Here is a 16,683-nt window from a genome sequence, read left to right as displayed (position 1 = left end):
TACAGCGGCCTGTCATAAGATAAATATCTTATTCAGTGACAGTTGGTACCACTTGGAAAAAGCGGTGCTGCAGGAATGCTGTCGCTTTTGGATCCGATCAATTAAACAGCTCTGCGGTAATGAGCGCCATGTTGCGTGCGTAAATGTAGACGAGAATTAAAAAAAAGGCGTGCTGCTCTCCCCGGCGCGTTTCCTGCATTAAAATTTTTTTATTTTCTCGTTTGATTGCAGCGAAATGATGTGTCGCGCTCATATTCAGTGCCGAGATCAGGATGGATAATTTTCTAAATATAATGATCTCAGGCGGAGAGTTATTTCGCCACGCTTCATTGAGCATGAAAACGCTTTTGCTTTTGCTCTCGCTGACAAAAAGGAGCAGCGGAAATTTGCGGCCAGAAAAATTGCTGCTCTCTGCGCCGAGATCATGTGTTGCTAATTTGGCCGCGCGATCGACGGAAACAGATGATGTGAAACTGAAGCAGGCAGCAAGATCGTGTGAATTGCACTTGTATAATCATTCTCATTTTATATGCATTTGTTCCACGCAGAGAGAGAAGCGAGAAAATAGATTGCAGTAAAATCATTGTTCGATTTATCCCACGCGCAATTCAAGCTAGTGCGATAATTTCCTGGAATATATATTCCATTAGAGCAGGAATTTCTCTTTGAAACTGTCTCATTTAAGGCTAGAAATGTGGTACATAAAATGTAAAATCTATTTCAACGGCAATTTTTATCTTCTAACGAATATAACTTTTATAAGCAACAATTGAAAATTATTTAAATTGTTGGAAGCCATAAAAATTGATCGATGAACAATTTGCAATAGTAAAAAAGGACCTTCCTACAGTAAAAATTCAAATTTTGCCAATTTTCTCCGAAATTTACAGTGCTTGAACATATTTTCTTGGCATATTCCGATTCCTCTCGTCGAGATCTGTCCAATTGTGTGTGCCACTTATTGGGGAAACTCTTGGTTTTGAAATTAAATCGGATTTCAAGTAGGGAGACAGCCATTACCATTTGAAAAGCACGGTAACTTTCCAGCCAATTTTCTAAAAAAAAATGCACTGCTTCTTCCAGAAATACCACAGGACAGAGTTTTTTTTGTAAATTGAGCACTATTTTGTCAAATCCTGATTTATAAAGGATCCACGGACGAAGGATTTTATACGACGGCCTTTCTCGCTTCCTTGTGTTAAAATTCAGCTCCGTCCAGATTTTCCACGGATCGAACATATTTAATTTGCAATGCAAAACAATTCAAACGACCTTTCAAATTAAAAGCACAGAAAAAAACGTAGGATTAGCAAAAGAGCCTCGAAAGAAGATGCCCGGAATGTAAGGTCAGCATGCAAGCGTGCGCGTGTAAAACTCACCCTTGGCAGGTAGGCGTAGGTGGGCTCGACCACGAAGGGCGGCATCTCCAGGTAGGCGGACTGCATGCTAACGGCAGCAGGGCTCCAATTTGCCATGACCTGACATGGTGTGCTGGAAGCAGAAAAAAATGCTCTCGAGATTAGCATTTCAAATGCTGGCGAAATAATAAACAAAATATTGTAATCCCAATTCCCATCATTAGAGGCTGCGTGCGGATTTCGTTCCCTAACCATGACCGCGTAATCCGAACAATGACACCCGGCGTCTGCCGAGAAAAATACATACATATGCGCACTCATAATGTGGGCCCTTTTTTCACCGTCTCGCGCGAGTACCGTAAAGGCGAACACACACACGCACTTATGGCTTTTAAGTGTGGGTTTGCGTCACTCGTGAGCGTTTAATTAGAGATGCATCGCGTAATAAGAATGGGCTCTTTCAGCCGCATGCGCTCATAATGCCCGGCTTTTGTTTCGCCCGCGCTTATTCATGACTTTCGGCCTCAAATTGGAGGATATTGTTCAGCCGGAATTGCATTATTTATGAGGAAAGCAAGCAAGCAATCGGTCGAGTGCTTGCTTTTTGCAATTCAAATCCAAGTTTGCAACGAACACGTCGCACTTCGTTTGATAGATCCAAGGGAAATGCATTATTTTTTAGGAGTTGCGCTCGAGCGGAAAATTATTCCACGTCATTTATGGAAATTTTCGTACATTCAGTGTCCATTTTTCAACGGTAAAATATATTTTAAATTTTTTTTTCGAGCAACCGGCAGGACTGCAAGGAAAAATGTTCCTTTTTTTAATTTAGTACAGTCAGCGTTGTAGTGGGAACAGTAGAAAACCAAAATATATCTATTAAAAATCAATAATTAAAAAATAGAAAATACAGCATTGCGTTTTGGTCTGCAAAAGGCTCTATCAGACATGTTGGTTCAACCATGCAATATAAAGCAATAGAAAACCAATCTTATTTAATCAAAAAAATTATTAAAATTATCAGAATTTGTTTTTTTTGCTAGGCGTGGAAGAAAAATCGACCAAATAAATATTTAACATGGGTTTGCATTTTTAATTTTTGATATTTGCTTTCGAAAAATTCGAAAGGACTGGATGCAAATTTTGACGACTTGAGACTGCTATTTTAATTTGAAAATTTTCAAAGTGATTTTCTGGCCAATAATTCCCAATTGCAGTAAATTTTTTATTTCAATTTCTTTTTTTATTTTAGCGTCTAAGAAGAAATTATTAATCAAAGTCAGCTTAATCATCTGATACTAATTCTAATTACAAAAATGAGACAAAATCAATAAAAAACAAAGTCCCAGTTTTCGTGAATACTTTATTGCAAATAAAGAACGGCTTATATGGTTAATTACTGACGTCAAATTGACATTTTGAATCCTAAAACTCATAAATTTATTGAGAAAAACATCAATTTTTATTGAAGCAAGTTTTACGAGTTTTTTATTGTGTCTTATCAGGCTTCACAAGAAACTGGATCGGTTTTTGGCAGTTTTATTAGATTTTTTGGGTGCCAAAGACGGTTTTATATGTTTTAAAGAGCACCTAAATAGTCTTAAAAATTCTTGATTCAAGCCAATGTGAATTAAATTCCTAAACAACTAATCTTTTATGCATTTTACTGCTCGAAAATCCAGTTTAAGGGAAATTGCAGAGATCCCTTTTTTGTGAAAATTATTTTTTTCTAGCGCAAATGAGTTGGCATCTCTGCTATTTTGCTAAGCAATTATTTTCGGTGAACTAGGACAGCAGATGTGACCGAAACTAGCCGAGATAAAACAAACACACAACTCTAACAAGGAGGGCACGTCCGCTTCTTTCAAATATTTCACAACAACGATCCGTTCCAACAATCGGAACATTATTTCCGCGTGCTGCGTGCGTTCGGAGCAAAAGTGCGAAATTTTTCGAGGCTGGCACGGCGCTTGTCTCGGCTGATTTATTGGCAGAGCACGCCGGCCACGTTTTAATACCCTTTACTGCCATTATTACGAACGAAGAGCCAAATTTCGTCATCTCTGAGGTGAAAAGTACGTCGCCCGCCGATACCATGGGAATCCGTTGCAGTCGATCCAATTTGGAGCACATTTTATATGCTCTCCATTTCATTTCATTTGTGTTTCCTAACGCTGGAAACTAGATTGGCTGTGGATATGAGTAGTGCATAATATTATAATGGTCGAAGCGTGATCACCGCGATTGCATGAGAGCAGAGATAATGGCCTGATGTGTGTGTGTCTTCCCGGCCTGTATGTCGTGCCAGGCCAGACAGCTCATTTCGCGGCCGCGCACACCGCACATATGCCACGCGTTTCGCAACTTTTCTGATTGGTCCCGAGTTGCCCAAATAGGACTGATATTCGTAGCATTAAATTTCTCATTGTAATTTTGAAGTAAAGGTAAGCATAATGAATGTAAATTGCAAACTTGTTATTATGTATTTATTAAATCTATGATGTTTTTTAGATTTTCTAGATTCGTGTTATTTTTTTACAATAAAAATCATATTTTAGAAAAAGAAATTAAATTTTTAACAATTAATCTGTCGTATATGATGTAAAAATTATTGAAATTCACCAGCTGTACAAACCCTCAGTGTTGGAAGTCACCAACAGATGGCGCCACTGTATACTTTGGTATTAAATATTAATTTTAAGGCATTTCCGCTGGTATTTCAGATTCAATCATGCCACAGTGCATTCTTCACTTAATATGCTTTCTTTAGACGTGCTGGAATCCAAAATCAGTCCACAAATTCGCCGTAGAAACGTTGAAAAGGATTTTATATTTCAAAAAATAGCTTTTCACGATTCTACGACGATTGGCTTAACCGATTTTGGTTTTCAGCACGTCTAAAGAAAGCATAGTAAGTGAAGAAACCACAGTGGCAGGATTGAGTCTGAAATTGCTGCGGAAGTGCTTTAAAATTGAAAGTATACGGTGGCGCCATCTGTTGGTAGCTTCGAACACTGAGGGTTTATGCAACTGGTGCATTGTTGTATTTAAATAAAATGTATTTTTGGCTTTTGTAGTGTTCAAAGATGATCTCTTGAATTTTCCCATTTAAATTAAGCTACTACTAAAAAAATAAAAATTATCGTTTGGAACAAAATCTTCCACGCGTATGGTTCTGGATATAACTTTGCTTATTTGTTTTTTTTATTGCAAAAACTGTTGAGCTAACTCCTAATTTTTGCATCTTTTGCAAGCGGAAAAGAGTTAAAAAATATTGATAGATAGTTGTTTGGAAACCTATTAAACGCGTTCGAAGCTTCCGCAAATCCGCATAGTGAGATGAGCAGTTTAATTATACAATAAAAAAGAAACTCCATGTCCAATATAATGTATATATTATAAGCTTCCATATTCCCATACCGCAGAGAGTTGCTGTTTAAAATGCAAAATCGGCGGCTAACAACTCTTCCTGTTCATATTGTTCGCGAGCTGACACCCGAGACGAGCCGCTGGGAAAAACGCAATCAAAGTGCGCCTCGCGCTCAAATAATCAGTGAAAGTGCTGAAGCACTAATTTGTAATTAGATCGGTGTTGAATTTGCCGTGGCGCTGCCTGATACACACAATGGAAAAAAACGGTTTCACTCTCCTGCTAATTCTCATTTTCACAAAAGAGATGCGCCGCCGCTTGTGCGTTCTTTGCAAATAAAATAAGACTTAATATGCGTGCGGACCGTCGTTTGTTGTTGTTATTTTCTCTCGGTTGGTGTTTAGGAATCTTTTTTAATTGCCATGAGAACACCTCTGCCGCTTAAAACGGTGAACTTCTAGCGAAATCTCTATGGCTTGTCTTGACTCGACCGCAAATGTGCGATATGGATGCAGTGCTCACGCTTTTTCAAGGCGAGAAAACGTCAAATTAACTTTGTGTTGAATGTAATTTTTCCCTTAAAAGCCTTGCAATAGATTTGAGCAAAGCAAAACCGGAATTTTTGTAGACGGAAAAATCAATAATTTAAAAAAATTCATTTCTATAATTTAATTGGTGTTTATTTGGAAAATTTACAGTTAATTTAATTATTTCTCTGATCACTTGCGGTAAAAGTGTAAATATTCTTTGTAATTGGCCCGCAAATGTGTTTGCTTTTCAATTGGCAAGCTCGGGCCGCCGAAAATCGTGATTTATTTTATTAGATGGAGAATTTTCCTCACGAAACCGCACACCGTTTGATAAATTACGACACGCGAGTAATCGAAATCAGCCACAAAAGCATGGCCAAGTAGCTGTTCAAGTTTTCAAGATCTGTTACTCTTTCTATGAGCCAAAAATGCACATTAAAAAATAACCATTTTAACAGCAGCCTAATAAACAAAATTTCCACGAGAAACTGATATTTTGAAGTTTGGGCTATTACAGGTATTGGAAAGGTTTCTTTCTCTCGTACCATTAAATTTATAAACAATATTGTGTTACACTGAGGTAATAGAGAAAGGGCTAAAAGCATTGGCAAACAAGCAGTGTATTTTACAGATAGAAATTCTCTCTACAGAATAGCTAAAAATAGTTTTGGCAGAGAAAGAAAGAAAGCTTTTTCGCGGAAAAAGCAAATGTAATTGACGTAGCAAAAAGATTCCCAGTGCTAAAAGACGTAATTTCGCGCAGAAGATAAAAGCAGCCGCGATCGCAGAGGTAACTGTGCTCCTGTGAAATGCATTACACACAATTAAGCCCGTCCATTAAGCGCCTGCAGCACATCAGCGACGATTCCACACATTTTCCTTCTTTTTCATTGTCAGCTCTTTCCGCGAGCACCAAGTCGCGCGCATCATTCTAATTAAATCGCGGAAAGAGCAGCGGAACGATTTATATTTAATAGAGACAATCCAAAGGTCGTTGAACAGCGCACTTTTTTGCCGCATAATTGGCCCTGAAAGGTGAGCCCCGAGGCTACAGGTCTCGTCTGACCAGCCGCGAAAGTGTTGTGCAGGCGGCATATCAGCGACTAATGACCTCTCAGGCGGATTTCGTGGGATTCGACAAACAAGACGATTATCCGCCGACGGAACGCGATTTAACGATTTCAGTTTGACCGTTTACACGCCGTTTATGTTTGTGCCCAGACATATTTTCGTCGGTTTGCGGTCTAACCTTTGATTTTATGGTGTGTTTGACTCCAAACGCCGATGAACGCGGAAAAATATCCTTCCAAGCTGAATAAATCCAAAACTATTAGTAAAAATGTTAGAGAATAAAATTTAAATTAAGAACGTTGAAAAGCAGAGTGATATTTTTCGCAACGCAATTTATTTTCTTAAATTTATACAACCTGTTGAAATAAAAACCACATTTATATATATGATATTTCTCGTGGCCACGAGCTTCAATTTATTTTTCCGACTATAGTTTCGGCTTAACATCTGAATTCATATTAAAAATATTTTATGTATTTTTTCAGAGCAAAATATATAATATATTCTGTGAACAACCTCCTGCCTGTCCTATATGTTGAAAAAGAGCTGCAGAAGCGTTAAATTGAAACTATAGTCGGAAAAATTAATTGACGCAATGAGGAAAATCAATGTCAAGCTTTTATTTTGTCGTGGTAGGGCTGAAATTGCGCATCGCTCAACAAAAACAAACAGAATTTGTTTCCCTTTTCTTGCAACAAGGAAATTTGCGTTTGGTTGTTGAGCTATGCGCAATTTCTTCGCTACCGTAACGATTTCAACAATGGATTATTCCTTATTCGCTGAGGGGCTTCTTCGATAGAATATTTTAAACTAATTTTCAAACTTCTCAGCGTCAAATTTTAAAAGCAATAACGTAGTTTTGAGCACAATACATATCAGGAATAAAATCCTCTAAATTTTGGTCCGATCAACCACCAAACACAAAATAATAAAAAGAACAACTTGTACTAACGTAGAGCTTGCCAACTAAAAAAACACGGTTAAATAAAAATTCCAAACCCAAAGCTGTTTTTAATGCATTATTTTTTCAGATTTAATTAAAATGGCTTGAATTTCATAAAATAAAAGCACTATGTATAATTGATATTTGCCTTAATAAAAATGTGAACATCTATTCTTTCTTAAAAATAAATTTGCAGGAAATTTTATGAAGAATAAAAATTTAAGCAATGGCTCTACTCTGCACGAAATTGCTAAAAACCGGGCGGTTATTAACATACGAATTTGATGTTAGTTTATTTCAATCATTAACTCAGTCGTTTTCCAAGACCGCGGGGTGATGCAAAGTCCTCTGTGGATTGCTGCAGAATTTATTTTTTATCCAGGGTCTGCGAGCACAAACCGTATTTAATGTGAATATCTTTTTGTGTATTTCCCTGATTTTCCAACTGACTAAAAATTAAACTATTTTATTTAAATAAAAATACACGCAGCTAGAGATTAATCACGAAAAGCCGTTAAGAAATTTAATTCGTAAAAAAATGACACTTCTGAAAGCCATTCCGTTGGCGAGCTGTCAAACAAAATTAATTTCGCACTTACGAACGAGTGAAAAGAGAGCAATACCGCGGCTTATTGCCCTCATCTCTGTCAGGCTCGCAGTGGGCAGCGGTTACAGTTTTGTTGCCTTTTGAATGGTGAGTCACCCGCTTGTCCGCCCTCCCTCTTGCCTTTTTCCACACGCGTAATCCGCCAACAACAACAATAATTATTATTATTATTCAAGTTTCGAAGATCATTTCGTGGCTGGACTCGCGCCAACCTTCTTTTTGAACGAAATTTATTTATCGGTTGGCGGTATGGATGGCGGTGCGCGCAATTGAGTCATGAACTGGTTTTTGCTTCTTTTCCTGGCTCTCTTGCGAGGCGAAAAACGAGACTGCCGTCGCCGAGTGAAGGCGTGCGGTGGCGCAATTAGAATGCAATGAACTCTATTGGATTTGTTTGATTAATCGAAAGCAATTAGAAATCGAGCCGCCGCGCGTTATTTGATCTTTTCTACTACCTGACGCAACCAACGAAAACAAACTGCTAAAAATTTTCTCCATGCGGATCGCGTTGCAGAGAATAAATTTTCTTCAAAACAAATATTTGTCTATGCCGGAATGAAAACGGTGAGGACGATTCGCACGCTCGGACGTAAACACCACGAGAGATAGAGAGAAAAAGGGAATTAATTTTTGGGAGCAATGAAAACCGAAAGTTCAGTCATCTTTCTGCTGCTTCCGGAAGTGTCTTTCAGCTTGGCGCACGATTTTCGTAGCGAAAAGAAAAGCAGTGCGCATTCCCATGAAACGTGCACACGAAATCCCAAGCGTAAAATCGAATTTTGTAACGAGAGCTTGTGGCGTTGCTGATTTATTTTTTCCCCGGCCGCCGTGAATAATCAGCACTCACTCGATTTCGCCTCTCCTTTTTACGCTCTTTAAAATCGGTATTTAAAGAGGCAGAGAGAGAAATTAGTCTCCTTAATCGCTTTTTTACAGCCAAAGTAAAAAAATTGTGGAGCATATTTCACAGACACCTTTTACATCTATCCTAAAATTAAATTAGCAACAATTAATTCAGATTGTATTTATTTTACATCACCGGGGGCAGCATTCACGCAGAGCGCAGATATGGCGTCTGGTAGATTACGGCGGGAAAGTTACAAACGTAAAATTAAATTGGCTTGGAAATTAAATATGAAAATACCGTCAGTATAATGAGCATTTTTGTTGTTATTTCTTTACTATCAGCTGATTATCCCGGTAATTGGCGAATCGACCAATTAGATGGCACATCAGGCTAGTGGAAATGTAACAAAATACGCGGGAAAGAAATTATTAGGTCGGCACGCCTCTTTTTTGACGCTTCTGATTGGCCGCTGGACTGTCTCCTGATTGGCCTCCCTTATTTCGACGCCATATTGACTTCTGACGGGCGGGAACCAAAACAGATCGCAATCTGGCCCCCGGTGATTTACTTTTAATTTTTTGCTCAGGAAAATATTGTAAAAAATCACATTTTTTTCGGAATTCCCTCTTAAAAATAGATTGATATGAGAGTGTTAGACGATTTTAGAAATGAAGCAGCATAATATAATTTAAATTAGAAATGCTGTTGTTACCTTTTAAGGTACAGGTATTTTTAGTTTAATTGATGTTGCCGCTTTGTTGATCAAAAAATAAATTTTATTTGGTTTATCGATCCAAAATAAGTATTAAATTTTTTTAATTAAAAACAAAAATGTAAAAAATCTATCGGTACAAACATTCGTGCTTCATTTCTCTCCAATTGTAAGTAAAAAGTACAAACTAACGAAATGAATTGTTTGAAATGCCGCATAGGCTCGGTAAGGGAAATGAGGTCACGGAGCTGCAGTCACGAGAGTTGGACCAAACCTGCCGTGCACATCTAACGTTCGCAGCCTCTCTCTTTCATTCGCGTGGAGATATCTCTCTCTCTCCCCCCCATTTGAGATAGACTGCGGGCCCAGCCTCCGCACATTTCTTTTCGCTGCTATTTTCGCCGACGAGGCGGATCATCCGCTCGGCAAACAAGTGAAAATAACACCGCCATTCATTCGCAGACAGCCGATTTCACGAGAATACGAAAAGGTCAGCACAGTCAGCATGCAGGATCAAGAGGAGAGAAGCAGCTAGGCGATAATTAGATTTTAGAGTGAATCCGAAGCGAGCGCGGAAGTTGCGTGCGCGAAAATTAGCTTATCGGATTGATTAGACTGCAATTATGTTGTAAATGCGGCTGCCCTTTAAATGCATTTTAATACATAGATATTATGCGCGTGTTATCTACTTTCTTTTTTATTTTGATTATTATTTCCAGATTCATTTGCCGTGGGAGTTTCACTCTGGCTGTCGGCTCCATTGTGGGTCGGTTAGTTGGCAATAATTTTTAATCTGCCCTCGCACCAATTCATTTAAAGTACCTGCAAAAACGCAAACAATTATATAAGTATTTTAAAGCTTAATTATTAGAGCGCAGAGAATGTCCTAAACGTCACAGGAATTTTTAATTTAAAATAAAGGAAAAAATTCCTTGTTAAAGAGTTTTGCGATAAATCAAACTGGATGGAAATGTTTGAAACCTATTTAAAGAAAATTAAAGTGGAATGATACAGGGCAACAATTGAAAATTATTTGAATTGTTGGATGCCATAAACAATTGATCGATAAACAATTTGTTCAACAATTTGCAATAATAAAAAAGGACCTACCTACAGTAAAAATTCAAATTTTGCCAATTTTCTCCAAAATTTGGAGTGCTTGAACACATTTTCTTGGCATATTCCAATTCCTCTCGTCGAGATCTGTCCAATTGTGTATGCCACTTATTGGGGAAACTCTTGGTTTTGAAATTAGATCGGATTTCAAGTAAAGAGACAGCCATTACCATTTGAAAAGCACGGTACCTTTCCAGCCAATTTTCTCGAAAAATTACAGCGCAACTTTGGTCAATTTTGGCGAGGTTCCTACATTGGCAACAAGGATTTTCTCGGATTATGCAGTATCCTCTTTAAATAGCCTGTTTTAGAGCATAATTTTACGAAGATTCTGAAAATTTAGTGTTTTTACACAATTTTGTCATTTTTCTGTGCAGAATTAAAGAATAAAAATAATAATTCAGCTCCATTATTCTCATTTTAAAATCTCTCAATGTCATTTTCCTTAGACACAATTACAACCAATCTTGCAAGCAGCCTTCAATCTGTTATTTCAAAAGAGCAATCACGTGCGCCGAATATATTCGCTATGAAGAAATTAGAGCAGATTATAGCACATGATTGTCATTCATTTATCTCAATTAGAGTCGGGCTGCTATCATCATCTCATTCTCTTTCTCCGCGTGGCGCACATACTTCACGTCAGCCTAGCTGCATTCTCCCTTTTCGTCTTTCTCCGGCCATTGTTTCTACTCGGCGACTGCTCCAATTTAGCATAGATAATTACACACAGCAGGCAAATTATGAGCATCCATCACGCACGTGTGCTCATATCGCACGAACGCGAAGAAAGGAAGAAAGGAAAGAATAATGCGGCGATAATCTCGGTCAGAGAACGATCCCGATACATTTGTGATGTCGATCTCCGAACACGTTTATCTTTTCTCTTTCCAGATACACAATGCAATAATTAGCATGCACGCACGGTGATAAAATTAGACGCTGTCTTGGACGTGACTCTTTTCATCTCGACGAGCAGCTAGAAAAATGGTTTCGTTTTTTTTCAGACGAATAAAGCGCGAAGCAGCTCTCGTTCCCTGAGGAGTGAAATTCCGTGCCCGGCCAAAGAGTCGAAGAGAGAGAGAGAGTGAAAATTGGACTAAATAAGATCAGGATAACCCGCCCGACAAGAGAGTTGCGGAGACGAATCGTTATGTAAATTATTCTTTGCTTGATATTCGTGTAGAAAGCTGGCTAAACTTGCTTGTACTTAAGTTAAAACCTAAAAGGATTTTTTTAAAGGAATTTTCCTTAATTATTTTGAGCTGCTCAGTGGAATAATTGAAGGTTAAATTTATTGCGCTGTCATCAGGAGGGTCTCAAATTTAATTTTGTAGAATTTTTTTAATACCCGCAATTATAAAACTTTTAGTCATCGATTTGGGGGGCCAAACACCGTCCGTCATCGCAAAAAATAATTTAAAATGCATTTATAAAGCCAGCTTGGCCTTAATCACAGTTTTTTTTAACTCGGAAACCAAGTTTGACCGTTAAATTTTTTGTGATTTGTTTTACTCGAGATGTGTTGTATTTACACTCTCCACGTCTGTGATTTAATTTTTCATTTCTAAATCGTTTTGTTCAATATTTTAACAAGCCTGCCGTCCATGCAAACAAGCAGAACACAATCGAAAAAGCGGCGTGTAATTTGTAGTAAATAAGTGCGGTAAAACAACAAACAATTTTTGCTGTGACACGCTCTCGTCATCACGAGCGTGAAGATGTTTGAATGGAAGTGGCACGGCTGATTTCTTTTCCAGCATCAGCTGCAGCCATATATGAACATTAGAAATTATCAGATGCACGATAAACACTCGCGCCGCGCGCGGACAGACTCTATATATGCGGTACAATATTCCTTTTTCATACACACGCGTCGGAGAAATTAGCACAAAAATTATAATTGACACCGCAGAAAGGGGAAGGCCGGAGGAATGGGGGAAAAACAAAATCTGAACCGATTTAGTTTTCCTGGAAGCGAAGCTGCATACCGTTTTCCTTTTGTGTGTCCGCGCGAGATGCAATTGAAGCATGCAGCTAATTTGAATTCACGCACTGATTGCGGTTCAATTGTGATCTGCAACATTTCATTACAAAAAGTTGCTTCTCCAACGGACGCAAGTTCAATGCCGAGCGTGCCGTGAATTAATTAAAAAAGGAGGCGAGCCCGCTTCTCGTCTTCGCGTGCTTTAAATTCCAATCTCATTCCGAGCATTGGGCCGAGAACATACATATATCTATATCGCGTCCATTAAGAACAATAAAGGATGCAGTGAAAGGGGTGCTTGCATGCCTTCTTGCACATCTCTGATTCGAAGAGAAAAGAAGACAGTTGAAAAAAAAAGAAATAAAAATCGGAAAACGATTTAAATTCAAAGGGCACGATTAAATTATATTTTGTTGGCTTAATTTAATTTCGTCAAAGGGAAAATTCAAGATTTTTTTTATCTATAAAGGAATTTTAGGTAAGCAGACATGATTTAAAATGGCATTTAATTACAAGAGAAATTTCAATCCAATTATCAGCTTGATTTGCTTTTACTAATTTAATGGTCGAATGCATACTTTTAAATTATTTTCTACACAATTGTGGAATTTTAATGGACAAATAAGTTTCGGCTAGCATTTTTCTGAATAAATATTTAATTTATTTTCAATTGTAAATTTAAAAAAAGAATGTCTCATCGTCACTGCATGGTATTTGGGAAATTTGGAAACGAAATATTTAGAGTGACCCACATCAAGGTTACAAACGCACTCTACCACCCACGATCGCGCACAAAAAGCCACCGCGGGACGCCTAAAAAGAAATCCTGGTTTTACGCAAAAGTGAAATGGCCACACACATTTTTGTGTAGGTGTATTTTCCTACTACTGTCCTTGTTTAGTTCATTGTTTTGTTCTGAATCTTTTATTAAGACGCGACAGCAAATATCCAAGACGTTATACACTGGAACAAATTGATTATATATAGCACAGCCGTCACCTCACGCACTAATTAATCAACGAATCAGAAGAAATAAAGAAGAGCGAGGAAACGGTTTGATTTAATTACTATTTTCTTACAATTTATCTGGATACCTTGAGAAATAATTGTGCAACAAACAAGTAAAAAGTGATGCATTTGCAACAAATTGCCTCCACGTCGATTTGTTATTAATGTGTTTAATCGGTAAAAGTGCTACGCAATTTGAGCAGAAAAAAGTGGTTCAATTAAATATTACTCTGCAAAAACAAAAGCTCCGCAATTCTGAGTGAGTATTGAAAGTCACATTGACGCAATTAACCGATCGATATATAATTATTTGCTGTTCGATTTAGCCAATCTGGCGGACAAGTTTCCATTTAAAAAAGCAAATCAGCTCGAACGACGACGACAACAACAACTGTGTCGAATGGCGCGTGCATGTTCGCTTACGTACGAATTTCTAAGCACATGTAAAGCAACCAACTCTGGGCTGATAGCAATAATATAGCGTGCTAAGCGGTAACGGGACCTTATAGCTGGAGCTCACTCCGCGCCAGACACCATCAGGTCACAGATATACGTAACGACGGCCAACGAGAACGGAGACTAACTCAACTCACTTCCTCCTAATGATTTGCATTTTTGCATTCACAATGAGATGGGGATTCTCCCAGTAATAAAATAATTTTATAAGCTTCAACTAGAATTCAACAAATGGCTAATTTTAAGAATACGTACTATTTTTCTGTAATTTCAAGCTCATAATAATTAGAAACCATGGTTATTATTAGTCGTCTTTCACCCTAAATTTTTATTTACATGAAAAGGGATTAAAGTTTTTGCACTAATTAATTTTCAGCTCTGCAACCATGAGAAAATTGTATTTCCAATAAAAATACCTGGGAAAATTTAATTGTATTCCTCTTAAGAGCCCTAATTTTCAAGCCGATTCTTAAATTGTAAAATAATATTTATTCTGCACGTGCCGATTGGACCAATTTCTTGCGCAAAAAATGTATTTCACACAAATTATTAAATTTTCACCTGGAAAAAATCCAAAATTTTGTTAAAAGGTGTCATAAGATGAAAATGTTTACTGCTTTGTCGAGTAATAATTTAAAAATGATATTTCTGCCCTTAATTTAAGCCAAGATTATGGAGAAATAATTCAAAAAATTAATTTTAAATGTCATTTAGACGTTTTTTCTCGACCGTTTGTAATATTTCCTAGTGGAGTGTTTTCAAATTAATTTTAAAATCAATTTAATACAGCCCAATACCATTTTCACTTGCTTGAAAATGTGAGTTCATTGTCACTTGCACTATAACTGTGATAGCATTTACGCCGATGGGAACAATCAAATCGCAGGAACGCGTTCTGAGTCTGATGGAAAGGCTGTGATTTGCATTCAGAAAATTAGCAATTATTATTAGACTAGCAGCGAGTGCAATAACAATAATAGTTATGCAACTGCGGCTCGTGTGCCCAGAGGAGCAGAGTGCCGCATAATAATTAATAATCATATCTGGAAATTGTAGCCCGTGGTGTTAAGCTGCAGCCTTTAGACTTTAGACGCAGGTTCGTTACGCAAAAGAGAAAGACGATTCAGCAAATTGACCTCTCACTATTACTGCGATTATGCCACAATAATACATAGTGAGAAAATTATGTTGAACGGATTGAAGATAATTCCGAATGGTACTTTTCTTGAGGCGTACATTCTCCTAAAATTATATTTTTATTTGTATGTCAACTTGACGCCGCAGTTTACATAAGATTGACAGCAATTACACGTATATGACGTAAAGAGCAGCATTGTGTGTGTTGTAAAAACCTGTCCTTGCACCCGAGCGTAACCTTAATCCTCCAAAATCTTGTTAGAAAGCAAAACACGTCCGTCGCCGCAGCCTCCGGAAATCGGAAACTGGATTACACGCTCAATTCATCGAGTATAATTTTTGCCACCTAGTGGGAGTGCTCATCTTCGGAAGAAAAAAATTTATAATAAGCCCGTGCGCGCGTAACGGAACAAGGGTTTTCGCTCACAAATTCAGCACACCTGGTGAGATGCTCGCAGTCTAAAAAGATAATTGTTATGTAATGAACTACTGCCCGCGGACCGACATATGTATGTATGTGATCGAGATATTGAGAAACTTGCCCAGCGCGCCGGCCGTGAAAATTATTAATAAAATGCCACACAGCGTAACATCCAGAACTAGTTCGTCTTCGTCTAGACCTCAACTAACAGGAAAAAATAATTATTTCTAAAATTGTGTTTAGCTATTTAATTATTTTTTAAAATATATGCAGCTCAAATGATAGTAATTTTTTATTTTAAAAAGATATTACATGAAAAGTTAACCCTTTTTTCACATATTTCTGACCAAAAGTGCCCCAAAATCCAATTTCTCGAATTTTTCCGGTTACGCCCTCTTTTTTTGAGCAAAGGAAATTAATTGCTTCCGGCGGGTTGAGAAAAATTATGAATATTTAGTTGTGAGAAGATAAAAATAGTACTTTTGAGTCTTGAAAGTTATTTTTTGTTTTTTCAAAATGGCAGATTTTCGAAAGGGGTCTGTGCTTGGTCCAATTAAAATTCACCAGTTCATAATAGCGCCAAAAACTGCCTATATTCCGAAAGCTGATTAAATTTCCAGTTTTTTTCCTATATATCAAGCAAATTTCTCTCAAATTTACTATTTTCTCACCAAATTCGTCTAAAAATTTCAACCGGTACTCAATTAATTCACTGATTTGTTAGTCATTTTTAAGATAAATTAATTGTTTTCTTCTTCAAAAGAAACATTTCACGGTAAAAAAAATCCACTCTTTGTGTCTTAACCGCAAAACAAAGTTTTATCCGTCCTTTATAAATTTCCAGACGAAAAAGATTAAACTGTGCCAAACTTTCCGGACGCAGCTAGCAGCTACGAGACGAATTTGACGTTTTATATAAGCCGGTGCCTTGCGGCCAAATGGCCCCTCGAAGAGGCGAGCAGATGACTGCGAGCCGGAAGATCTCAATTTGCTCTGTTTTGCACAGAGAGCCAAGAAGAATGTGCAGGCGGCCGCCGCGCTGGTATTAGCATAAAAATTCCGCTGTTGCCGTAAACGAGCGGCTTGGCCTGGATATTCGCGCACTTGGTTTTATTGCATC

The 16,683-nt window shown here is 37.7% G+C and overlaps 1 protein-coding gene across 1 annotated transcript in view; it reads right to left on the bottom strand.

Annotated features, from left to right (window-relative positions):
• Positions 1 to 16,683, bottom strand: part of RhoGEF64C (Rho guanine nucleotide exchange factor at 64C) — a 75,914-nt gene that overhangs the window by 31,632 nt on the left and 27,599 nt on the right. The window contains exon 2 of the mRNA XM_065496107.1: positions 1,380 to 1,491. Within this exon, the coding sequence (XP_065352179.1) occupies positions 1,380 to 1,475 (96 nt within the window). The 5' untranslated portion in view covers positions 1,476 to 1,491. The remainder of the gene's footprint in view (positions 1 to 1,379; positions 1,492 to 16,683) is intronic.

Source organism: Cloeon dipterum, chromosome X, assembly GCF_949628265.1.
Source record: "Cloeon dipterum chromosome X, ieCloDipt1.1, whole genome shotgun sequence".
NCBI classification, from domain to species: Eukaryota; Metazoa; Arthropoda; class Insecta; order Ephemeroptera; family Baetidae; genus Cloeon; species Cloeon dipterum.
The sequence above is the reverse complement of the archived record's forward strand: the minus strand, read 5'-3'. Positions and strand labels throughout refer to the sequence as shown.